Below are 26,233 nucleotides of genomic sequence, written 5' to 3'. Positions count from 1 at the left end.
AGCATTGTGTTAGAACCAGCTCTTACTACCAGCTCCTGAGACCTAAGTGTTAAATATTTAGGAATTTTGCAAGCCGCCTGTGAAGCCATGGCTAGCTTGAAATTGACCATGGCGAGAACCCACAGAAGCTGGCAAACCGTTCAAATGTGAACCTGCTACTCCCCAGCCTTTTTCCCAGTCCATCACTGCCTCTTCCGGTCGGTCACCCAGCTTCAAGAATCATTATCAACTGGCCAATGTTCATTTATTGCTCTTGTCCCTGATGGCTTATTTTGCTGAAAATCCCAGACATCTTATCATTTTATCCATACATACTTCAATACATATCTCTAAATAATAAGGACTCTTCTTCTAACATATCTAGAATGCCATTACCATGCCTAAATAATTGTAGGAGACAAGAATAAATGAAAGATTCCTCTTCAAAGCTTTCCTCCTAGTTCATGATGAATAAATAACAGATTCTTCAAGGGTTAATTTAGAGCTTTTGTTAATAATCTTGAAGTAGCTGTTAGTCATAATAAAGAAATAAGTGTGTCCCGAGTTCTTAGGTCATAGCTTGTTCCCCTTCCTTATTTGAAATGTTATCACTTTTCTAAGCACTCCTCAAGTTACCTCCTCTTTTCCTTTGTTCTCCTCTGCCTTTACCTCTTTAGAGAATTTCCAAGTTTTTAGCCAATCGGGTCAGGCATAGAATGTGAGGTCCCCGTTCTGGCCAATGGAAACTGGACACAGCAGTAGAGCGGTTGTGTCAGGTTATGAAAGTTATAAATGTCCCTGTCTCCTTGGTTCAGGTGTGCTCTCCTGGCAAGACTGCCATCGAGTGGCACCCTTCCAGCAGGAAGTAAACTAGCCTTGCTGAGTGATCCATTGTCTCGGTGTGGACTTTTCCCTATGTTATAGACCCGTTTCCAACATAACTCTGCACTTTCTTAGTATCATCACATACCCAACAGAATATATTTGTACAATTATTTGTTTGGCTCAGGATCCACACTAGGGTCACACAGCACTTTTTATTAATATGTCTTGAGTCTCTTTCAATTCAGTAAGTTTCTGTTTTAGTTCACTGGGGTTGTAACTGCCCAAGGGGTTTACCGAGCAGGCTGCCTAGACAAAGCCAAAGCCAATTCATCAAAACAGGGGAACTGCAATAGACAAAGAGTAATTCACTCGGAGCTGGCTGTGCGGGAGAGTAAGAGACCAGAGTTCTTTTTGTTTTGTTTTTTTTAGACAGAGTTTCACTCTGTCCCCTAGGCTGGAGTATAGTGGCACGATCTCAGCTCACCGCAACCTCCACCTCCCGAGTTCAAGCAGTTCTCTGCCTCAGCCTCACGAGTAGCTGGGATTGCAGACACCTGCCACCATGCTTAGCTAATTTTTTTTTTTTTTTTTTTTTTTTTTGTATTTTTAGTAGAAACAGGGTTTCACCATCTTTGCCAGGCTGGTCTTGAACTCCTGACCTTGCGATCCAGCCACCTCGGCCTCCCAAAGTGCTGGGATTACAGGTATGAGCCACTACACCCAGCCTAAGACCAGAGTTTTATTATTACTCAAATCAGTCTCCCTGAGCATTCAGGGAGCAGTTTTTAAGGATAATTTGGTGGGTGGTGAGGGAGCCAGTGAGCTGAGTGGTGATTGGTCAGGGATGAAACCATAGGGAGTCAGAGCTGTCATCTTGTACTGAGTCAGTTCCTGGGTGGGGGCCCACAAGATCAGATGGGCCAGTTTATGGAACTGGGTGGTGCCAGCTGATCCATCAAGGGCAGGGTCTGCAAAATACCTCAAGCACTGATTTTAGCAGCAGTTTAGGGAAGATCAGGTCTTGGAGCCTCTGGCTGCATGACTCCTAAGCCGTAATTACTAATCTTTTGGCTAATGTTAGTCCTACAAAGGCAATCTAGTCCCCAGGAAAGAAGGAGATCTGCTTTGGGAAAGGGCTGTTATCGTTTAAACTATAAACAACATTTCTCTCAAAGTTAGTTCAGCCTACGCCCAGGAATGAGCAAGGACAGCTTGGAGGTTAGAAGCAAGATGGAGCTGGTTAAGTTAGAGCTCTTTCACTGTCTCGGTCATTAATTTTGCAAAGGTGGTTTCAGGGTTGCTGGAATAAAGTACCACACACCTGGCAGTGTGCAGTGACTCACAGCTATAAATCCCAGCACTTTGGGAGGCCAAGGTGGGCAGATCACCTGAGGCCAGTTTGAGACCAGCCCGGCCAACATAGGAAACCCTGTCTCTACTAAAAATACAAAAAAAAAAAAAAAAAAAAAAAAAAAAGCCAGATGTGGTGATGTGCACCTGTAATCCCAGTTACTTGGGAGGCTGAGGCATGAGAATCACTTGAACCCAGGAGGTAGAGGTTGCAGTGGGCTGAGATTGTGCCACTGCACTCCAGCCTGGGTGACGGAGTGAGACCCTGTCTCAAGAAAAAAAAAAAAAAAATAGTACCACAAACCAGATGGCTTAAATGGCAGCAATGATTATCTCACAGTTCTGGAGGCTGTGAGGCTGTTAGTCTGTGATGAGGAGCTGGTGGAGCTGGCTCCTTCTCAGGGCTGGGAGGGACGCTCTGTCCCATGCTGGCAATCTTTGGTGTTCCTTGGCTTACAGATGCGTCACCCGTAGCTATGCCATAATCTCCACGTGGCATTCTCCCCATCTGTATCTGACTCCAAACTTTTCTTATAGGGACCCCAGCCATATTGGATGAGGGCCCACCCTAATGACCTCATTTCAACTTTATTACCTCGGCAAAGACCGTATCTCCAAATACTGTCACATTCTGAAGTAAAGGAGGTTAGGACTTCAACCTACAGATTTTGAGAAGACTCCATTAAACCCATAATCGTTTCTTTCTTTCTCTTTTTATTTCCTGGCAATTTAGCTGTTGAAGAATCCAGGACATCGTCCAGTTGCTTCTGGAATTTACTGATGTCCCCCATAGGATCCCGTTTGAACCATGCTTCTCTGTCCTCCTGTGATTCCTGTAAACTGGGTGGCAGACCTAATCCCATGACCAGATTCAGGTGTGGCCATTTCATCAAGAATACACTGGAAGGACTTCAATGTCTGTGTCCCTCTTTTTGTGATGTTATGACCGGTCACAGGCTCAAGAACTGTTCCCCTCATCCAACTGTTACTGGAAAGGGGTCCTGATTCAGACCCTAAGACAAGTTTCTCGAATCTTGCACAAGAAAGAATTCGCGGTGAGTCCATAGAGTAAAGTGAAAGCAAGTTTATTAAGAAAGTAAAGAAACAAAAGAATGGCTACTCCATAGGTAGAGCAGTGGCATGGGCTGGTCGACTGAGTACACTTACAGTTTTTTTCTAAAATATACGCTAAACGAGGGGTGGATTATTCATGAATTTTCTGGAAAAGGGATGGGGAGTTTCTGGAACTGAGGATTTCTTCCACTTTTCGGATATAGGGAAGTTTCCAGACCATACCATGGCAATTTGCAAACTGTTACGGCATTGGTGGGAGTGTCTTTCAGTATGTGAATGTATTCTAATCAGTGTATAATGAGCGGTGAGGACGACCAGAGGTCACTTTCATGGCCATCTTCATTTTGGCAGGTTTGAACCAGCTTCTTTACCACATTCTGTTTTATCGGCAGGGTTCTGACGACCTGTATTGTGTAATCTCCTATATCATCTTATGACTAAGAAGGCCTAACCCGGAAATACAGCCCAGCAGGTCTGGACCTCGTTTTACCTCGCCCCTATTCAAGATGGCATCCCTCTGGTTCTAATGCCTCTGACACAACCCTCTAAATCTTCCCGTCAGCTGTGCATGTAATGGCATCAATTGCCGTTGCTGATCAGTGCCTGGATCCATTATTTTATTAGAGGTTGAAAATGTAATTTAAAATTCTTAGTTCTTTGGCATTTATTATCTGAAATTCTTTCATAAAGAACTTTCTTGCAACAACTACTTGCTTACCCTGATGTACAGTTCACACAGGCAAGACAGGATAAATAATTCACTCATTTTCTTTATTGGCTTTTAAAATAATGACTTGGTTTCTGAGCATCTTCCAAAAGGGAACAATGAGGACTGGAGTATTATAATTAACTTGTGGATTTTAACATACATGATTCCTTGCAGTTATTCTATTTGCTGTGGTTATTATTCTTTCTGAAGCTCAAAATGTTCCATTTTTCTTTGCCCAGTGAGAGTCCCTTCAAGTTGGTTCCAGATTTCCAGAATTCTTTTTTGTGTGTTTTTGGAGACAGAGTCTCATTCCGTCATCCAGGCTGGAGTGTAGGGGTGCAATCTCGGCTCACTGCAACCTCTGCCTCCTAGGTTCAAGCGATTCTCCTGCCTCAGCCTCCTGAGTAGCTGGAACTACAGATGCGTGCTACCATGCCCGGCTAATTTTTGTATTTTTAGTAGAGACAGGGTTTCACCATGTTGGCCAGGCTGGTCTTGAACTCCTGACCTCAGGTGACCCACCTTCCTCAGCCCCCCAATCCAGAATTCTTATGATGCAACCTCCAAGGTTTTGACAGCTTCCTTGCTTTCTAGTAAATCAATGTGCTCTAGGTTCCTCTTGTTCACTTCTTGTCCCAAATCTAGAATCAGCTATTCCTCCAAAGAATGTTGGTTTCTTTTATTGGAAATTGGCATTTAGAGACAAATATCTGAGTGCTAGCAATGCTCATTTCTAGATTATTTATCGACTTTTTTAGTGAACAGTCGTGAGAAATAGTTTTAATTTTATTTTGTTTTAGAGGTGGGATCTTGCTATGTGGCCAGGTTGGTCTTGAACTCCTGGCCTCAAGCAATCCTCCTGCCTCATCCTCCCAAAGTACTAGGATTACAAGCGTGACCTCGTAGGAGAAATATTTTTATAAGAGAAAATATATCATGAGTTCACATCAATATTGTCAACTTAAATTTAGAGTTACTGGGTTTGTATATACATTGTTTAATTTTATGCTTGCAACCCTTTTAGACTGAAAACCTTGTTTCCTAATAACTTTAACATAATCTGTTTGCACATATATAAACACAGACATGTTTCAAATGAAAAATACCAATATTTTTACCAAATAAAGATGTGATGAATAAGTATTATTATAGAACACAGTTTAAAATTTATAGTTATTTGTTCCATTAAGGTATAATCCACTAGAGATGTACTTATATTACAGTATTTTACAGTCACATGAAATAGTTCCTTTACATGTGGTTGACCGATCTGCTCAATAAAATTGAGTCGAAATTAAGAAATTAACAAGGTTAATTTTTTCCACTTTGCTTTCCATTTTGCAGGATTGTTTTCTATTTTTATTCACTTTTATTGTGTAATTATATAAAACATTTCCAAAAGTCCAAAGTCAAATCAATGAAATGTGAACTCAGAGAGTTCAGCTTCCCTTCGCACCTCTCTGAGCCGTCCCTTCTCCCTGATAATAACCGTTTTGATTAGTGTTTGCTTTATCCTTCCATATACAAAATTAAGCAAACAGGACCCTGTGTGTTTTCCCTCTTTCTTATGTATGGTTTGCATTTTATTGTTTCTGAAACCTTGCTTTTTCTCTTACGTCCTGGAGATCTAGGGAGAGTTGAAATCTGAGATCTTTCAATAACAACATTCATCATCAAACACAAAAACATTTTCCTATCACAATGACTCCAAGGGCAACAGAAAGACGGAATGTCCCTATCAGTGTCAGAAGTTTTCCGTAAGTGAAAATGAAACTGTCAGCTCTAACCTCCTTAGGCAGCTTGTTAAAGCTATCTGTGCTTCCCAAATAATCCTGTGAGTAACTTTCTGTATTCTAAGAGAACATTAATCACAATACTTGCATTTAGCTGCATGGCACTTGTAAAAGACAGAGAAGGGTTTATGGGAAGGACCCGTGTGGGAGGAAGGGCTGGGTTCAGTCCTGGTATCCCAGCTCCCCAGCAGTGTGGCCTTGAACGAGGGGTGAGTTAATTCCTCACTCAAAGGGTTACCATGAGAACAAAGTGAAATGACGCCTGCTTAGTGCCAGGTACAGGGTCTGGCAGATAATGAAACTCAAAAAGGAATGGATATCATTGTGATTTACAAAAAGTTCTTTCACAAAAATGATCTCATCATAATTCTCAGAACAGTCTTTTGAGGGAACTATCACAGCTGGCATGATTTAGTTTTCAGTGAAGTTTGTGACACAGCGAGGCTATGTTCTGATGTAATGCATCTTCATTCAATGTAGGTTTAGGTAACTTTTGCATAACCTGAATCCGCAACACATGAGGCCCCGGTTCTGGACTTGAACTGTGGTTTTATTACACGAAATAAGGAGATTTTAACCACAGAACAGGTGGTCTTCTGGCAGAGTGCTACTTGTCTCTCTGATTAATTTATGTCATGCTTGGTTCTTAATCAAGAGTCAACCAATAATTAGAGCAGGGTCCCTGCAGGAAACTGTGATTCCATTTATGACAATCCATTATGTGATTTAAATTGCAAGAAGGAACTGTGGGGAAAGGGGAATATAAATCTCATTTAAAAGTTAGACCTTGACTCTGAGTTGAGCTATTCCCTTTAACGGGATCATTCCCAGATCAGAAGACATTTTCCTTTGAAGTAAATACCGTGTGACCTTTTATACAAAAACACACGAAATTATTGAATGATACTTTTGAGCAGACATATTTCGAGACATTAAATCTGTGTGTGTGTGTGTGTGTGTGTGAGTGTGTGTGTGTGTGTGTATGTGTGTGTATTCTAGTATGTTTCCTCTAGCCTAGTGGTTGTCAAATTCACCTGCGCATTAGAATTCCAGGAGAGACAGATTTTAAAAACTAATGCTCAGTCTGCACCCCAGGCCAATGAAATGACACTCCCTCAGAAGATACCTGGGCATCAGCATTTTTCCAGTCTCCATCCCAAACAATTCAAATGTTTAAGCAGAGTTAAGAACTGACTTAGGCTGGGCACAGTGGCTCATGCCTGTAATCCCAGCCCTTTAGGAGGCCAAGGAAGGAAGACTGCTTGAGGCCAGGAGTTCAAGATCAGCCTGGGTAACCGTGAGACCCCATTTCTACTATTAGTTGGTTGGCTTGTTTATAATTGCAAGAAAACATAGAGAAGATACAAAATCCAATACTTCACATCTATAACCCTCCCAAACTCAGGAAGGACCATGAGTACTAGAGGCTGTCTCTTCAGGACCTTCAGACCTGACAATCTCTCCAGGAAATCAATATCTGCCTGTGTTTTTCTTCCTTGGCCTCTAATCTCATACAGTTCAAGATAGTTTGCAGAGTAGAAACCACAGAATCCCATTGAAATACCTCCCTGTTGCAGTAGCTTATCCCTTGTGCACATAACATCCCATGGAAAACCCAAATTATACACACTGGCTCAGCCTAACATCCACTAGATGTTAGATTCTTGGAGTAGAAGAGATCTTGAGTCCTGCCTCTGAGCACCAGCTGGAGCTAATAAATTGCCCAACGAGTTCTCCTTGCCCACGCCTAGGGATGGGCAAAGAGACAAGTCTGTGAGGCTAGAGACGAGACGGAGGCAGCCATGTCAGATTTCTCTCACTGTCAAAATTTCCTCAGTTTTAATTTTTTGCAAAGGCAGTTTCCCAAGGAAGATATGTGCTTTGACCCATTTCTACAGCAGATTATCTTAAAGGCAGAAGCTGAATCCTGCCCATCATTGTGTATCTATCTACAGATAAGACTGCAGACATATAGAAAAAGCATTTTTAACTGTTGAATGAATAATTTCTACCACTTACATAGTATCTACCCCATGCCCAGCGCTATTCCAAGTATATTAATCCTCTCAATAACCTATGACAGAAATATGATTATCATTTTTATTTGACAGATGAGGAAATTGAAGCACAAGGAGGTGAAGTAACTTGCCCAAGGTCACCTCTTCGGTAACTGATGGGGTCAGGATTCAAATCCAATCTGTGCTTTTTTACTGCTAGGCATCAATGAACATCATAATCTACACTAGAAGAGACAAGACCTAAAGTGGGACATAACTCAGTTCTAACCTGGGGGAAAGAGGCTGGGTGTATTCCTTTGATTGGGGTAGGGTCAGTCCATGCATTTTAAAAGGCAGTGCTTGTATGCACACGTGTGTGTGTGTGTGTGTGTGTGTGTCTCGATAAATGTCCTTATTCTGTTTCCAGGATCCAATCCAGAACCGCACATACATTTAGTCATCATGTCTCCTACAATCTATGCCTGATTTTCGGTCTTTTCCTTGGTTTCTCATGCTCTTCACTATCCTGAAGAGTACTAGTCAGGTATTTTGCTCAGTGTTCCTCAGTTTGAGTTCATGTGATGCTTTCTCTTCTGATTAGAATGGATTTGGACGCAATAAATCTGAGGTGTCCAAGAAGTTGGATTTTTAACACATGCCCCCAAGTGGTTCTGATGCAAACAACCTCTGGCCCCACTTTGAGAAATATCACTAGACATGATATTACTAGACAATTGGATTAATAGATTAATTTTTTTTAAATATTAAAAATTGCTTTTGGAAATCAGGACTGAGAATAAAACATTAAACAAACATGGGGAGAATAACACTTTTCTCAGATTTAAAACGTAAGGAGAAACTGTCAGAGGCATGTGAACCACAGTGACTCCATCTTGAATAGGGGCTGGGTAAAAAAGGCTGAGACTTACTGGGTTGTATTCCCAGGAGGTTAGGCATTCTTAGTCACGGGATAGGATAGGAGGTCAGCAGGGGTGGTATCACAAGATATAGGTCACAAAGACTCTGCTGATGAAGCAGGATGGGTGGGGGACGGAAAGCCAGCCAAAACCCACCAAAACCAAGATGGTGATGAAAGTGATCTCTGACTGTCCTCACTACTCCTATATGTTAATTATAATATATTAGCATGTTAAAAGACACTCTGACCAGCCCCATGCCAGTTTATAAGTTAGCAAAGGTTTTTTAAAGACAGGACCTTATGCTGGTGAACTTAGGATAAAATTAGAACACCCTTCATTGCTGCTGATATTGTCAATTTATACAACTCTTTGGCAAAGCAAACTGATAATATATATTCATTTAAACAAAATATTCATATTCCATGCTCCAGTTATGAAATTCTTGAGAATTTATCCTAAAAATGCCTCCTTAATTCAAATGAAGGGAAAAGCTCTGAAGGAAAAACACCAAAATAGCAAAAAAAAAAAATTGGAAAAGAAATGTACATGCAAAAATGGCAGCATGATTAATAAATTATGGTATGTTATCTCCAAGTATACAGCTACTTGATAATTTAAAAGGCTACCATGAGAAAATATACATATTATACTGAAACAATATAAATTACATAAAAAGGTATATTATGTTTATATTTGCATTAAAATATTCAGGTACAAACAAAAACTAAAAGAAAGTTTACCAAATGAAATGTTTACACTTTTACATCCTCTGAGCTAGTCTTCATTTATTCAGTACAAATTATTTTATCTTATTTTATTTTATTTTATTTTATTTGCTTTGAGATGGAGTTTTGCTCTGTTACTCAGGCTGGAGTACAGTGGAGTGATCTCAGCTCACTGCCGAGTCAAGCTCTGCCTCCTTGGTTCAAGCGATTCTCCTGCCTCAGCCTCCCAAGTAGCTGGGATTACAGGTGTGTGTCACCACACCTGGCTAGCTTTTGTATTTTTAGTAGACGAGGTTTTTTTGTATTTTTAGCAGACGGGGTTTCACCATGTTGACCAGGCTGGTCTCGAACTCCAGACCTCAGGTGATCTGCCCACCTTGGTCTCCCAAAGTATTGGACAACAGGCGTGAGCCACTGTGCTTGGCCAGTACAAATTATTTTAGTGTCTATCCTCTCAAAAGATAAAGACCCTTAAAAACCAAGAGGCCTTTTGGTCAGGCTGCACTCTTGCTTCGGTTGGAGAATTTGTTGGTTTGTGTGTTAACGTGAGTCAGATGCTGGGGAGTGGAGCACATGCCCAGTTTATTCACTGAATGTGGCTCATGTGCTTTTAAAAATCCCCTTGGCTTTTCCTGCTAACAGCCTAGAATGAGGGGAATCAGTGGGTGTGTCTGCACCATATTGAGAATTTCCCTTTTCATAAAAACACCACTGGGACAACTAACTTTTCTTTTTTTTTTTTTTTGAGACAGAGTTTCTCTCTGCCACCCAGGCTGGAGTGCAGTGGCATGATTTCAGCTCACTGCAACCTCCACCTTCCAGGTTCAAGTGATTCTCCTGCCTCAGACTCCCAAGTAGCTGGAATTACAGGTATGTGCCACCACGCCCAGCTAATTTTTGTATTTTTAGTAGAAAGAGGAGTTTACCATGTTAGCCAGGCTGATCTCGAACTCCTGACCTTAGGCGATCTGCCCGCCTTGGCCTCTCAAAGTGCTGAAATTACAGGCTTGAGACACCGCACCTGGCCACAACTAACTTTTTTTTTTTTTTTTTTTTTTTTTGAGACAGAGTCTTGCTCTGTCACCCAGGCTGGAGTGACATGATTACAGCTCACTGCAGCCAACCTCCCAGACTCAGGTGATCCTTCCATCTCAGCCTCCCTAGTAGCTGGGACTACAGGCTTGGGCCACTAGGCTTATCTAAAGTTTTGTATTTTTTTGTAGAGGGAGAGTTTTACCATGTTGACCAGGCTGAGTCTTCTGGGCTCAAGCGATTTGCCTACTTTGGCCTCCCAAAGTGCTTGGATTACAGGTATGAGCCACCACACCCAGTGACAACTAACTTTTTTATAACTCCAAATGAATTCCATAAACTGCCCTTCTCTGCCTTCTTCTGTCCACTTGTGATAAGCCTTCACTTCCCTCCTGTTCGCACCTCATTAAAGCAGGCCTTGCTTTTGGAAAGGTGAGGGAGGGGGACAGATTTCTGAATCTGCCTGCAGCCAGGAGCCCACCTTCCTCCCCAGCATGGTCATCACCATCCCTCCCTCCTCAGCGCCTGGCACATAAGTATGCCTGTTGCAGAAAAGCCACAGTGTGGACACCTGACCACAGGGAACATCAAACCTGCATGTACTAGAGGCTTCCATGAACCTAAGCTCTTATATGTTGAAAAGGTACCAATGACACTATTAACTTGGAAGCAGGAGAAGCATCTAAATCAAGTGACGTGGAGCATTTTTCTTTTTGATTAGAAAGTTTAATTAGAGGCCGGGCGCGGTGGCTCAAGCCTGTAATCCCAGCACTTTGGGAGGCCGAGGCGGGTGGATCACGAGGTCGAGAGATCGAGACCATCCTGGTCAACATGGTGAAACCCCGTCTCTACTAAAAATACAAAAAAATTAGCTGGGCATGGTGGCGCATGCCTGTAATTCCAGCTACTCAGGAGGCTGAGGCAGGAGAATTGCCTGAGCCCAGGAGGCGGAGGTTGCGGTGAGCCGAGATCGCGCCATTGCACTCCAGCCTGGGTAACAAGAGCGAAACTCCGTCTCAAAAAAAAAAAAAAAAAAAAAAAAAAAAAAAAAGAAAGTTTAATTAGAACATCTCCTCCCCAAGCGCATTAATTTCAGGATGGTCTCAAAGAAACGCTTTAAAACAGTCCCTCTAGAATTGGTCAACGGTTTTCCCTAACAAGGTTGAAAAGAGATTTTGACCCATCTCAAATTCGTGAAGTGTTCCATATTTAAAAAAAAAAAAAAAAAAGAATGTGGTAACTTCACTTGCACATAATTAGTTTCCTTTACAATCCTATGTCTTTCTTTTTATGCATTCGAAACCATTATTTTAAGACTAGGTCCAGCCAGGCGTAGTGGCTCATGCCTGTAATCCCAGCACTTTGGGAGGCTGAGGCGGGCGGATCACCTGAGATTGGAAGTTTGAGACCAGCCTGACCAACACGGAGAAACCCCATCTCCACTAAAAATACAAAATTAGCTGGGTGTGGTGGCACGCACCTGTAATCCCAGCTACTTGGGAGGCTGAGGCAGGAGAATCATTTGAACCTGGGAGGCAGAGGTTGCAGTGAGCCGAGATCACACTATCGCACTCCAGCCTGGGCAACAAGAGCAAAATTCCATCTAAAAAAATAAAATAGGTCCATAGACTTATCCAGTGAGGTCCAAGCACAAGAAAGATCACAAAACAGACTCTCCTTCCTTTCCTCCCTCCAGGCCACATCTTCACTTAACAAAAACAGCTGCCTTCCACCTCCCAGGCTGAGCAGTGGTGGGTGAGAACATGGTATAATAAAGCTTGTTTTAAGGTCTTCTTTGCCCTCGTATATCAGGGCCTCCACTTACTTCTACTGTCACAGACTTTGCCTTCTGACCTCAGCCACTACGTGACAAGCATCTGCCGGCTGGGGAAAAGGACATGCACAGATGGGTGTATACCCAACACTGCTCCCAGGAAAGAATTCCAAAGCCACCAGGTCTTACCAAGGGTGACCTTCACACAGAACAGCACATGGACACAGCCTCGCAGAACTGCGGGTGGGGCAGTTGGAAGGCCACCATTAATTGTGGAGTTGTTAAGACTTACACTGATTCTATGTTATGATTTCATTTTGGAATAAAAAACCAGAGTCCTGTATTCCATCCTGCCGAAATGACTTAGTAGTAATTTGAACGCAAGAAATCTGTCACAGGCCAGGTGCGGTGGCTCACACCTGTAATCCCAGCACTTTGGCAGGCCAAGGCAAGTGGATCGCCTGAGGTCAGGAGTTCGAGACTAGCATGGCCAACACAGTGAAACCCCATCTCTACTAAAAATACAAAAAAATTAGCCATGGATAGTGGCAAGCACCTATAATCCCAGCTACTTGAGAGGCTGAGGCAGGAGAATCATTTGAACCCAGGAGGCGGGGTTGCAGTGAGTTGAGATCATACCAACTGCATTTCAGCCTGGGCAACAGAGCAAGACTCTGTCTCAAAAAAAAAAAAAATCTGTTACAGATTTGAGCTTCAGTTTCCACATCTTTCAAATGATGGCTACAACTGCAAAGGTTTATTTTTCAAAACATGTTCTCTCTCTGTCTCGCTCTCTCAAATTCCTTCTTCCTTATTTTGAGAGCTACTGAACTTAATTTTAATATTATTGCATGGTAACCCACTTTCAGAGATGGGAAGTTCAGCATCTTGAAGAAAGGAATGTCATCTTAAAGTCCATTATATTTTTAATCTAAACCGCTCGGATTAAAACAGCCTGCGTTAGGACAGGGGTGGGCGTGACTTTTTATTTTGCTTTGTTCTCAGCTTTGCTTTATCTAGCATCTGTGTTTCAACACGTTACCTCTAGGTGGCAGTAATGTACCATGGAGATGTGTGCTTACCCAGGTAGAAGGCTGCCGAGTTTCAAGTCTTGAGGCAGAAGAGAAACTTAAGGAAAATTTTAATGTGATTACTGGTGTCAGTGCTCCCTAGATGCTCTGTGAGCGGGTCAACTCACCACTGCTGTCCCTGTAACTGACTGTGTTGGAGGAACGAAGGAAAGCTACAGGCTGCTGAATACGTTATATGAAGGAAGCAACGGAATATTTTATGGTATAGGGATTTTTCTAAGCCTGTCCTCTGTATATACTCTCTCTGTATATATTCTCAAATAATCAACTCATGACCCTTCTCCTCTTCTTTTCTCCTTTCCTAACTCTAAAAAAAAAACAATTTCAAGATCCATTTGTCCCTTAGGTAAATGAGCTAAGATACAGTAGTTATTTATAGAACTAGAGTAGTTGCATATAGTAAGTGGCATATGTATATATACGAAGAATGTGAGCCTAAGCGGGGATCACATTTGAGGGTCAAGGTATTTCATTGTTCATTCCTTTGGATTTCTTTTCTTTCTTTCTTTTTTTTAAATGAGACTGAGTCTCACTCTATTGCCTAGGCTGGAGTGCAGTGGTGCAATCTCAGCTCACTGCAACCTCCACCTCCTGGGTTCAAGCAATTCTTGTGTCTCAGCCTCCCCAGTAGCTGGGATTACAGGCACCCAACACCACGCCCGGCTAATTTTTGTATTTTTATTAGAGACAAAGTTTCACCATGTTGGCCAGGCTGGTCTTGAACTCCTGACCTCAGGTGATCCACCCACCTCGGCCTCCCAGGGTGTTGGGAGCTACTGCGCTCAGACTCCTCTGGATTTCTTCACAAGAGTTTACGTATCTGTTTCCTCATCTGTAAAATGAGTTCTACCTTGGTATGGTTGTGGTGAGGATTAAAGTGGTTCACAGAGGCACAGCTGATGAGCTGCCTGACGCATGCACAGGAAGCTTCAAGTGGATGCTAGTGGTGACTACTGTTAGTATTACCCAAAGCTCTTTGTTTTTTAAGATTTTTGTTCAGTTTTTTGTAGAGATGAAGTCTCACTATGTTGCCCAGGCTAATCTCTAACTCCTGTGCTCAAGTGAACCTCCTGCCTTGGCCTCCCCAAAGCCCTTTGCTTTTTATCTGAAGGAGTAAAGAGGCAATCTGGGCACAGTCACTTAGGGAGAAATGAAAAGGAATATAGAGAAACACACCATACATACCGCCCCCAACATACACACAGATACACACACACACACGCGCACACACACACACAGATATGCACACACAGGGACACAAAACCAGACACAGATTCATACACACACACAGAGGGACACAGAGACAGACACAGATACACACACAGACACAGATACACACCCACAGACATATACACAGGCATATGCATGCACACACACAGCCCGTACAGAATATAGGGAGATGTGAAACCCCATCAATAAGGCTGCTAAAGGCAGCTAAACGAGGGAAGACGAAAGTGTAAAGGCAGTATGGGAAGGTCTTGGCTAACTGACCTTGTTAGAATGGATGGATAGTAAAACTGGTGTTTAGGGTTAAGAAAGATAAAGGGAGAAAGAGGATCATGAGCTGATCTTAGGAACAAACCTTGTTTTGGGAAAGCAGCTTCTCTTTTTTTTCAGTATCTGGGGTTCCTGGGATGTGTATAGCAGTGCATGACAGCACAGCCAAACACACTGAGAGTGGACTTTCTTTTTTTTCTCAATAAATGTTTATTCTGTTATTATACTTTAAGTTCTGGGACACATGTGTAGATCATGCTGGTTTGTTGCATAGGTATACATGTGCCATGGTGGTTTGCTGCATCCATCACCCCGTCATCTATATTAAGTATTTCTCCTAGTGCTATTGCTCTCCAATCCCTCTACCCACAATAGGCCTGGGTGTGTGATGCTCCCCTCCCTGTGTCCATGTGTTCTCATTGTTCAACTCCCACCAATGAGTGAGAACATGTGGTGTTTGGTTTTCTGTTCTTGTGTTAGTTTGCTGAGAATGATGGTTTCCAGCTTCATCCATGTCCCTGCAAAGGACGTGAACTCATCCCTTTTTATGGCTGCATAGTATTCCATGGTGTGTATGTGGAGAGTACCCTTTCTTGAATGGAGGCACTGTCCCATGCTGTGGCTCTGTCATGAGTGGAGATGGGTGGTGTGGAATCAGAACAGATTTGCTCTGCCAGAGATCCCTGTGTAGTCCTCCAGTATTCCTTTGGGGTCATGTGTTGATTTATGTCTCTAACTTTGAGACAAATACATGGAAATTCAAACTTAAAAATCAAAAGTGAGCAGGAGATTCTTCAAATGGGAAGAAAATTCTACACTTTACAAAATAATTCGCCATTGGTGTCCCTTAAACCTCTGATGGAGAGTGTAATTACATTTCCATAACACCTCTCAGAACTGCAGTAAGGGGCCATCATATCCAAAAATTTTTTCTTTAAAGTAGATTCCTTAGAAAGCAAAAAGGTTTATGTAAAGCATTACTCCCATGAATATTAGTCAGTTGATACGATCCATGCAGATACTGTATTGGAAGCAAATGTTTGTGTAGCTGGTAAATTGCTGACATGATGAGAAAGGTTTCTCGGTGTCCTTCAATTATCTTCTCTCTTTTCTTCCCATTATTATTTATTTATTTATTTTTCAGACAGAGTCTTGGCTCAGTCACCCAGGCTGGAGTGCAGTGGCACAATCTCAGCTCACTGCAACTTCCACTTCCTGGGTTCAAGCAATTCTCCTGCCTCAGCCTCCCCAGCAGCTGGGATTACAGGTGTGCACCACCACGCTTGGCTAATTTTTGTATTTTTAGTAGAGACAGGGTTTCACCATATTGGCTGGGCTGATCTTGAACTCCTGACCTCAGGTGATCCTCCTGCCTTAGCCTCCCAAAGTGTTGGGATTACAGGTGTGAGCCGGCATGCCGGCATGCCAGTGACCAGAGCTCTGTTTGGTCTCCCTCCATTATTTTAAAATTATTATTACTTATTTTGTGAAAGTTTTTACCCCTGTGACTAGGGGAAGACAGAATTTTAACCCCAAAAGCAATGGTGAGGTTGAACAAGGAGGGAAAGGATGAAAGATTTCCACTCTCAGGAGATTCCATGCTTTGAGCTTCCTAAAAAGTTGTACCAAAGGTAGACATCATCGCTCAAGTTTCTAGACTGCTTCACAATTGCAAGTAAAGATCTAACAACCTTGTCTTTTACACTTCCTGGAAATGTTTTTAATTAAATCAGTGGCCAAATTTACAAATACTCTCCATCAGAAAACTTTTATGTTTGGCAGGAGCTACAGACTGTGATGTCAGCCTCTGAGTTGAAAACCTGGCTCTTCCAAGAGAATAATAGAAGTTATAAAGAAAAAAAAAATGTGACTGTGCCAAACTAACAAAAAGGAATACAAGCTTGTAAGATTCTAAATTGAAATTGTTTTTGTCATTTTCCCAAAAGATGTTAGGAATAATATCAACTTGCTTTAGAGGTTAACCAATTAATTAATGTGAAAAGCTGAAAACTTATTATCCCAAGATTGCTGTGTAGTTTATTAGTTGAGATACATGTTTATTTTTTGTTTTCTAGATACTATGGAGGAAAGATTGTGCCTTCTGCTTATTTTCTATTCCTCATTTTGAGACCCCATTGCCCAGGCTGGAGTGCAATGACAATCATAGCTCACTGCAGCCTCAAACTCTGAGGCTTAAGTGATCTTGCCACCTCAGGCTCCCATGTAGCTGGGACTACAGGTGCATATCACCATACCTAACTAATTTTTTTTATTTTGTTATGTGTTGTAGAGATAGGATCTCTCTATATTGCCCAGGCTGGTCTTAAACTCCTGGCCTCAAGCAATCCTTCTGTCTTGGCCTCCCAAAGTGCTGAGATTACAGGCATTAACTACTATACTGGCCACCTTATTGTATCTATTCATGTGCTATTAAGAGTATTTAATTAAATTCTTATTGATCTGATTTGCTGGAGGTCTAGAAGTCTTTGGCATGAGATAATGTTTATTAGAAAGAGAGCTGGATTGAGACTGTAATGCTCTAAGCCTCATCTTATCTTTGTTGCATCTTATCTTTGTAGAACAATTTCTACTTTACCAAGATCTTACTATACATATATAACTTATTACATTTGATCGTTATAGCTACCCTGTAACATAAAAGACAGTATTGTTATTCAATACTGTATAACACTGGTCATATTGGAGTAGGGACCACTCTAAAGACATTCTTTTAACTCAACTCTTCATGTATTGCAATATACATAGCTGAGAATTTTCCAAGCCTTCAATTTCTGGTTCCTTTTTGCTTAACACTTTCTTCTTCAACTTAACTCTGCACTCTCACATTTTGCCATAAGTGGTAAAGAGAAACGAGGCCACACTTTCAACACTTTGCTTAGGGATTTCCTCAGCTAAATACCCAAGTTTCTCTTACGAGTTTTACCTTCCACAAAACACTAGAACACAATGCAACTAAGTTCTTTGCCACTGTATAACAAGGATCATCTTTCCTCCAGTGCCCAAAACATGTTCCTCATTTCCATGTACGACCTCACCAGAAGCATATTTAATGTCCATATTTCTATCAACAGGCTCTTTGAGCAACTAGGTTTTTCTAATATGCCCTCGAAACTCTTCTAGCCTTTCCCAGTTCCAAAGCTACTTTGAATTTTTTAGTATTTGTTATATCAGTACCCCACTCCCAGTACCCAAATCTGTATTCATCTATGAGGGCTTCCATAACAAAGTACCACATACCAGTTGGCTGAAACAACAGAAACGTGTTTCCTAACAGTTTTGATGGCTTGAAGTCCGAGATCAGGGTTGGTTGGTTTCATTCCAAAGATTCTCTCCTTGGCTTATAGATGGCTATCTTCTTCCAGTATCTTCACATGGTCTCTCCTCTATGCATGTACATATCTATGTCCTTTTCTTATAAGGACACTGGTCATGTTGAACTAGGAACCACCCTGAAGATCTTCTTGTAACTTAATTACCTATTTAAAGACCTTATCTCCAAATACAGTTACATTCTGAGGTTGTGGGGTTAGGACTTTAACATATGAATTTAGGGGAAAACTATTCAGACCACAAAAGGCAGTAACCTATAGATGAGAATTAGACCCACCAATGAGAATATTCAAAGCCATAGAAACCTAAGGTCACATGGTGAATACACTCAAAATCCAGATATTTCTATTTTTCTTATTCAGTCTATTAAGGTAACAAAATGTATTGGAAGTATGGGATCCAAGTAAGTAGATCTATGAATGGTTTCAGGAAATAAGGCACAAACATAGGTTATAGCCACAAGAAATCTCCGTAATTTTTGACAGAGCTACTCCAATTTTGACATATCACATTACAGCATGCCTGTCTTGATCTATTTGTGCTGCCATAACAAAATATCTGAGACTGGATAATTCATAAGAGAAATTTGTTTCTTATAGTTCTGAAGACTGGGGGGTCCAAGATCAAGGCACTTGCAACTGGTGTCTGGTGTGGGACCTCTTGCTGTATCCTCACATGGTGGAAGGTGTGAAAAGGGCATAAAGGCACTACTAGAATGCTCCCTTCAATTTCTTTTTATCAGAGCACTAATCTATTCATGATTTAATCACTTCTTAGAGGCCCCACCTCTTAGTACTATTTCATTGATGATTAAGTTTCAACACATGAATTTTGAGGGTCACATATAGACCGCATATAGACCATAGCAATGCCTAACATTTTTTGTAAATTGTTTGAAGGATTAAATTTATGGCAATGCTATTATATTATATTAAAGCTTACATATTTTTTGTTGTGTTTTTAGAATTAAATGATGCTTCATCTTCCCTAGAATTATAATCCTAAAAGTTAAGGAAGGAGATCATTTTTTATCTCTACCCTCTAAATGGTATAAATCTTTTCAAACAAAATTTGAACATAAACCACCCTTCTCAGTGAATTTAAGAACAGGTACTATGGGCTGAATAAGAACCAGTTCAGTCACTATCAAGCCAGCAAAATCAGTGATCAGAGCTCTTGTGTGCTGACCTGGAAATCACTCAACTCTTAACTAGCTGCTTCATTGCCAAGGTCACCGGCTTTGTCTCCGACCTAAAGCAAATCATCCTCTAACCAAGCTGGGTCTCTGCTTTGTACACTGGGGATTAACTATCTCAGGGGCTTAGAATGACAATGGAAATGCACTTTACAATAGATATGCATTTATTAAAGTCAGGGAAGAAACATTTTTTAAATGTTGCTCTTCAAGTGTAAGCCTGCTCTTGGATTTTTAAAATGTGTGTTTTACATAGCATACCATAAGCATCTATTTATGTTTGAAAAGAATCATATAATAGATTAAAGCAACATTCTTGTCCAAACATAAAAAAGATGTGAAATTGTCTTTTAGATACATCCTTAAGACTTTCACTGGATGTTCCAAGAAGAAAGTTGAACACAACTCCTAGCACCTAAGTCCAAATCTTTCCATCATTGGAACTTCACGAGGATAAGTTTGGAGCAAAACAAAACCAACTAAATTTTAAATTATCACTCATCTGATAGATCGAGGAAAACAGGGGACTGGAATCATTTTTCACCAAGGTCCCTCTGGGTCCAAAAATCAGAGGTCAATGATCAAATATTTTCTTTGTTGTTGGGTGGGATCAGATAAAACCTTAAGACCCTTTCATTCAAGGGCCTTGACAAGGCAAACTGCACAGGACAAAAGCACTTGAAGTTGCCAGACAGCTCCAGGCAATAAGACAAGATCTGACAGTTACAATATTTCTCCCTGAGCTTGTCTTTGGTTCTATGATCACTCATTTAAAAAGACACTTTAGCATTGTGCCAAATAAAGAAAAATTTGATTAACAATGCAACCAGCTGGCTCTTCAACCTTCCTAGCAAGTCATGATCAGAATTGCCCCTTCATGAGCAGCTTCTGTGACGGACACCTCTTGGTAGGCCTCCAGGGGAAGATGGGCAGAGGATGCAGGAGTGGTCAGATGGCATCACTGCTGCTGGGGCAGAGCCCAGTGCTCTGTGCTGTGGGTCGGCAGTGGCTCTTCACAGCCTTTCTGAAGGTTTCTGCAGCCCTACCAGAAAGTGAATTATTCCCATAGTCTTCCAACTGGTGTCCTTGCTTCCACCCCTGCCTCTCTGCCATCTATTTTCCACACAGCAGCCACAGTGATCCTTGTAAAATACAAGTTGTGTCATGTCGCTCCTCTGGCCAACCCTCCAGTGTCTCCCAGCACAGAGAACAAAACCAAACATCCTTGCTGGAACTTCATTTGGTCCCTGTTACCTCCCTGACCTCACCTGCTACCACTTTCTCATTCTGTGTCTCTGCATGAGCCCCCCAGCCTCCTGGCTATTTCTCAAAACACTTCAGGCATATGTCCTCCTCACAGACCTCGTGCCATTCTGCTCCCTCTGCCCGGAATGTTCTTCCTCCAGATACTCAGAGACTTGCTCCTTCACTTCATTCAGGTCTTGGTCAAATGTCACCTTATTAGAGAAGCCTTCCCTCTCCCCCATCACTCTGTTCCCTCCCCATCACTCTTTCTTATTTGAAATAACCTCAAACTTCATGAAAAGTTGCAAAAAGAACACAAAGAATGTCTGCCCTGAACAATTAGAGTGTAAGACACCCACGTGATGCCTCATCACCCTTAAATATTTAAGTTTGGAAGTTCTACAAACAAGGACATTCTCCTACATAATCACAATTCAACCATCAGGATAGAAAAGTTGACTCCGGTACATTCCTGCTACCTCATCTTCAGGCCCCAGTCAAGTTTCATGAGTTGTCCCAACAACACTTTTTGTTGCCAAAGGACCCAATACAGAAACCTGCATTGCAGTTTCTTGTCATGTTACCTTAGCATCCTCCAACATGAAACAGCTCCTCAGTCTTTCAGTGACGTTCATGAGTTTGACACTTGTGAAGAGTCCAAGCAACTGATTTTGTAAAATGCCCATTAATTTGGCTTCGGCTGATGTTTTGCCATGATCAAATTCAGGTTATACATCTCTGGCAGGAAAAATCACAGAAAGGATACTGTGTTCAGATCCAGCTACATACACACAGGGGTCACTGCAAAATGAAAATGTAGACCGACCCCTCATTAAACAATTAAGAATTTCAGTCTGGGCATGGTGGCTCTCACCTGTAATCCCAGCACTTTGGGAGGCTGAGACGGGTGGATCATGAGGTCTTTTGAGAGTTTGAGACCAGGCTGGCCAACATGGTGAAACCCCTTCTCTACTAAAATACAAAAATTAGCCGGTGTGGTGGCATGCACCTGTAATCCCAGCTACTCAGGAGGCTGAGGCAGGAGAATTGCTTGAACCTGGGAGGCTGAGGTTGCAGTGAGCCAAGATTGCACCATTGTACTCCTGCCTAGGCGACAGGGCAAGAATTTGTCTCAAAAAAAAAGAATTTCAAGAAAACAACAGCAGAGCATTAAACTAAGCATATGCCCCTTCTGAGCACTGGGTCCTGTGCTACCGCATAAGTCCATGAAGCTTGCCCTGACTGTGATCTTCATGTTGCATCTCACTGGAGGGCAAATTACTCTACTTAGTACGTTACTGATGACGTTACCTTTAGTCACTCCATTAAAGTGGGTTGCCCAGGTTTCTTCACTGTAAACTTAATATTTCCCTGCTTTGTAGTGTTTGGGGGAAGATATTTTATATTTGCTTAGTTTTATCAATATGAACTCATGGTTTCTGATTTTATTCAATGGTTTATAATGCATTACTATATTTATTTTTAATTTACATGTAGTCCACTTGGCTTTCTTTGATGTACAGTTCTATGAGTTTTTGTTTGTTTGTTTGTTGACAGAGTTTTACTCTTGTTGCCCAGGCTGGAGTGCAATCACCCGATCTCGGCTCACCACAACCTCTGCCTCCTGGGTTCAAGTGATCCTGCTTCCTCAGCATCCCGAGTAGCCGGGATTACAGGCATGTGCCACCACACCTGGCTAGTTTTTTTTATTTTTAGTAGAGATGGGGTTTCTCCATACTGGTCAGGCTGGGCTCGAACTCCCAACCTCGGGTGATCCACCCACCTCAGCCTCCCAAGGTGCTGGGATTACAGGCGTGAGCCACTGCGCCCAGCCAGTTCCATGAGTTTTAATACAAATGTAGACAAGTGTACCCAACCTCAGAATGAGAATACACAGCACTTTCACATCCCCAAAATTCCTTCATGTTGTCACTTTGTAACAAAATCCTCTCCCTCCTGGCCCCTGGAAATCCTTGAACTTGGTCCTCAAGTTTTGCCTTTTCTAGAATGTCCTATAAATAGACTCATACTGCCTATAACCTTTTGAGACTTCAGTGTTTCATTTGGCATCATGCCCTTGGGATTCATTCATATTGTTTCCTGAATAAGTTTCCATTGCATAAGTGGATACAATTTATTTATCCATTTGCTCATTCGTTATACCAAATTTTCCTTATTCAAATCAATGGGGTTTTCATCTTCAGTCAGGACCCTCACTGATTGGGAACATAGGGCCGGTGATTCTTCATTCCTGACACGTTTCCAGGTGATGCTGAAGCAGCCAGTCCAGGGACCCCATGTGCAGTAGCAAGACTGTAGCCAGCTCACCAGGACAAGGATGACTATGAGGGGCCAGGCTGGAGACAGGGACACTGTCTTCAAAGGAGGAGATTGTGCTAATACAGGTGAGAAATCATGAGGGCCTGACTCAAGCCAGTGGCAGTGGGGCAGACAGTGGAGACAGACTATAGAGATAGTTTAAAAAAGAAAAAAAGGAGACCCACAGACTTGAGGGGTAAGAACACGGTCCCCAAGGACCCAGGAAGAGGAGCAGAAGGGGAGTTGATGGTGTGGGGTAGCAATGAGCTCCCCTTTGTCATTCAGTGTGAAGGGAATCGGGGAACATCAGGTAGAACTGCCACCTGAGAAGCTGGCCAAGAGTGTCTGTGGCTCAGAGGAGGGAGAAGCCTGGGCTACAGGTGATAGTGGGTGTGGGCTATGACCTCTGGGGGAAGGGCAGTGGAGGGAAGCGGGGGAGAGCATGCCTCCTCCCTGCTGCTCTCCAGCTTCCCGGAAGGAGCCCACTCCCACCCCACCCAGGCTGCCTGCCTGCCTCTACGTATTTGTTTATCAACAGCTGAGCTCAGAACCTAATCTTAGCATCTCCATAACTTTCTCAGAGACAAAAGGAGGCCGCGATGCCTACAGGTCTCCAGCGTTAGATGGAGAGTTGTTCAGAGAACTCTTCTGACCTTGCTGCCTCTTCTCCTGGTTGGGTCCCAGGAGACCGTTGCTCCCTCTATTTTAAAGGCAGTATTGCTGCGAAAGCTCTATTCTGTTTCTTCTTAGCACAGGTAATACCGCAACCTTGCATTAAAAAAAAATTTTTTTTTACCACTAAGCTAAAGGAAGCAACTACAGAAACATGCATTAATTAACAACAGTCTAATTTCCAAAATTAAAGGATCTAATCCAATTGACACCACAAGAAAACAATGACAAGATTCCAAGGCCTCAATTACCTCATTTCATGAACAGGTATTCTACGCAGAACGGCTTGCGGCGGCCACTCTCTTCCTTCGGCAGCAGCACTGCCTTTCCAGAGTGGACAGGATTACGGAAAGGGTCACTTCATTTCCCTTCAAGACAATTAGTCTAAACCCTTTGTCTCCTCCTTGGACTAACTAAAAGTAACTCTTAACAGGTCTCAGTGGCTCACACCTGCAGTCCCAGGTAGTCAGGAGGCTGAGGCAGGATAGCTTGAACCCGGAAGTAAGAGGTTACAGTGAGTAACGACAATGCCACTGCACTCCAGCCTGGGAGACAGAGCAAGACTTTGTCGCTGAAATACATTTTTTTAAAGTTTTTAAGTAATTTTTTTTCATTATATATCTTTAAGTTAAAAAACCCACAACCTTATATTAAGTGTGGTCCCAATTTTGCAGCTTTACGTTATAGACACACTAAAAAGTCTGGAAGACTTAGTGAGAACATCTTTGAGGGTGAATTATGGATGTTTTCCTTTTGTCTTTACATCTGTATTTCATTACTGTCTTCTACAGTCAGTCATGATTATGCTTTGCATCTGTAAAGTCAATGAAGTTTGTTAAATATTAAGAATTTACAGCTGGGCACAGTGACTCATGCCTGTAATTCCAGTATTTTTGAGAGGCTGAGGTGGACGGATCACTTGGGCCACAAGTACAAAACCAGCCTAAGCAACGTGGTTAAACTTCATCTCTATTAAAAAAAAAATACAAAAAATTAGCCAAGTGTGGTGGGTGCACACCTGTAGGCCCAGCTACTCAGAAGGCTGAGGCAGGAGGATTGCTTGAGCCTAGGAGGTTGAGGCTTCAGGGAGCTGGGATCATGCCACTGCACTCAAGGGTGACAAGGCGAGACTCTGTTTCCAAAAAAATTAATAATAATCACACTGCTCAGATTCCAGGTGGGCACTTGGTGCTTATTTATTAATTATTTGAGTGAGTGAGACTAAATGAAAGACAGAACAGTCGTGCCATAGGTCCCTGCTCCTCCGATAGATGGCTTCCTTATTCTGTGCCTGCAAAGCAGTGACTTCAATACAGCTCTAGGCTTGCCTTCTGTAACCCACAAACAGATCACTTACGGAATAACACTGCAGAGAGGAGCGTGCTGAGGGGAAATGTGTTTGTCATTTGTGAATTAAAGGCAAGACTGCAAAGGCTCCACCCCTAATTAACTGCAGGGATAAAGGTGAGTGTCTCAACAGTGTAAACAATCTGAAGCAGCTGGTGAGACAAGTCCCCCAAGGACCAGATCCCAGCTAGCTAATTAGCAGGTGCTCACCTGAGCAGACATCACACTCAGAGTCTTAAGGAACTTACCAATATTTTAAAAATCAGCTTTGTTATGAGTTATTCTTCCAAGTCAAACAAGATAGGATCAAACTGTAGGGACCTAGTTTCAAAATTCAAGCTGTGTCTTTAGAAGGGTGGAAAATCACACTGTAGCTGAGAAAAGAGGCTCATTAGAGCAAGCACAGTATTTGCCAGTTCAAATGCAGTTATTCCACATTCAGGTTTATGATTTCTTAAAAATCAAGAGCATGCTTTGATTAGCACAAATATTCTTCTAAATTCATTCATCTAACATACATATATTGAGCACCTGTTTATATGTTTCATTTTATTTTATGATTATTTTTTCGAGATGGAGTCTTGCTCTGTTGCCCAGGCTGGAGTGCAGTGGCATAATCTCGGCTCACTGCACCTTCCGCCTCCTTCGTTCAAGCAATTCTCCTGCCTCAACCTCCCAACTAGTTGGGATTACAGGTGCGTGCTGCCACACCCGGGTAATTTTTGTATTTTTAGGAGAGACAGGGTTTCACCATGTTGACCAGGCTGATCTTGAACTCCTAACCTCATGATCCACTCACGTTGGCCTCCCAACATGTTGGGATTACAGGCATGAGCCACCATGCCTGGCTATAAGTTTCATTTTAGAAGGCAAGTGTCACAGCACTTTATAAAAAAACTAATCTTCTCCACTTAAATGGGAGTGACATACAGACAGTAGTGGGGTGCTGGAGCCAGTTTGTATTAGTCCACGGGAGCAGATTGTTGAATTTTCAGGATTTTGCAGGCTGGTTGTTAAATACAGCTATTGTTATAAAGTAAATTATATAAAATTTCAATTAAATTATATTAAAAATAAAGGTGATGCCAGCCACAGTGGCTCACGCCTGTAATCCCAGCACTTTGGGAGGCTGAGGTGGGCAGATCACCTGAGGTCAGGAGTTCAAGACCAGCCTGACCAACATGGAGAAACCCTGTCTCTACTAAAAACATATAATTAGCTGGGCATGGTGGGGCATTCCTGTAATCTCAGTTACTCGGAAGGCTGAGGCAGGAGAATTGCTGGAACCCGGGAGGCAGAGGTTGCAGTGAGCTGAGATTGGGCCATGGCACTCCAGCC

At 42.2% G+C, this 26,233-nt stretch overlaps 1 protein-coding gene across 2 annotated transcripts in view; it reads right to left on the bottom strand.

The window, feature by feature from the left end:
- CD83 (CD83 molecule) overlaps positions 1 to 26,233 on the bottom strand; it is a 197,843-nt gene that overhangs the window by 50,939 nt on the left and 120,671 nt on the right. For both annotated transcript variants that reach the window (XM_074398465.1, XM_010338030.3), the window contains exon 2: positions 21,142 to 21,295. In XM_074398465.1, the coding sequence (XP_074254566.1) occupies positions 21,142 to 21,243 (102 nt within the window). In that variant the 5' untranslated portion in view covers positions 21,244 to 21,295. The remainder of the gene's footprint in view (positions 1 to 21,141; positions 21,296 to 26,233) is intronic.

The sequence above is a fragment of the Saimiri boliviensis genome, chromosome 4 (assembly GCF_048565385.1).
Source record: "Saimiri boliviensis isolate mSaiBol1 chromosome 4, mSaiBol1.pri, whole genome shotgun sequence".
In the NCBI taxonomy this organism is placed as follows: domain Eukaryota; kingdom Metazoa; phylum Chordata; class Mammalia; order Primates; family Cebidae; genus Saimiri; species Saimiri boliviensis.
The sequence above is the reverse complement of the archived record's forward strand: the minus strand, read 5'-3'. Positions and strand labels throughout refer to the sequence as shown.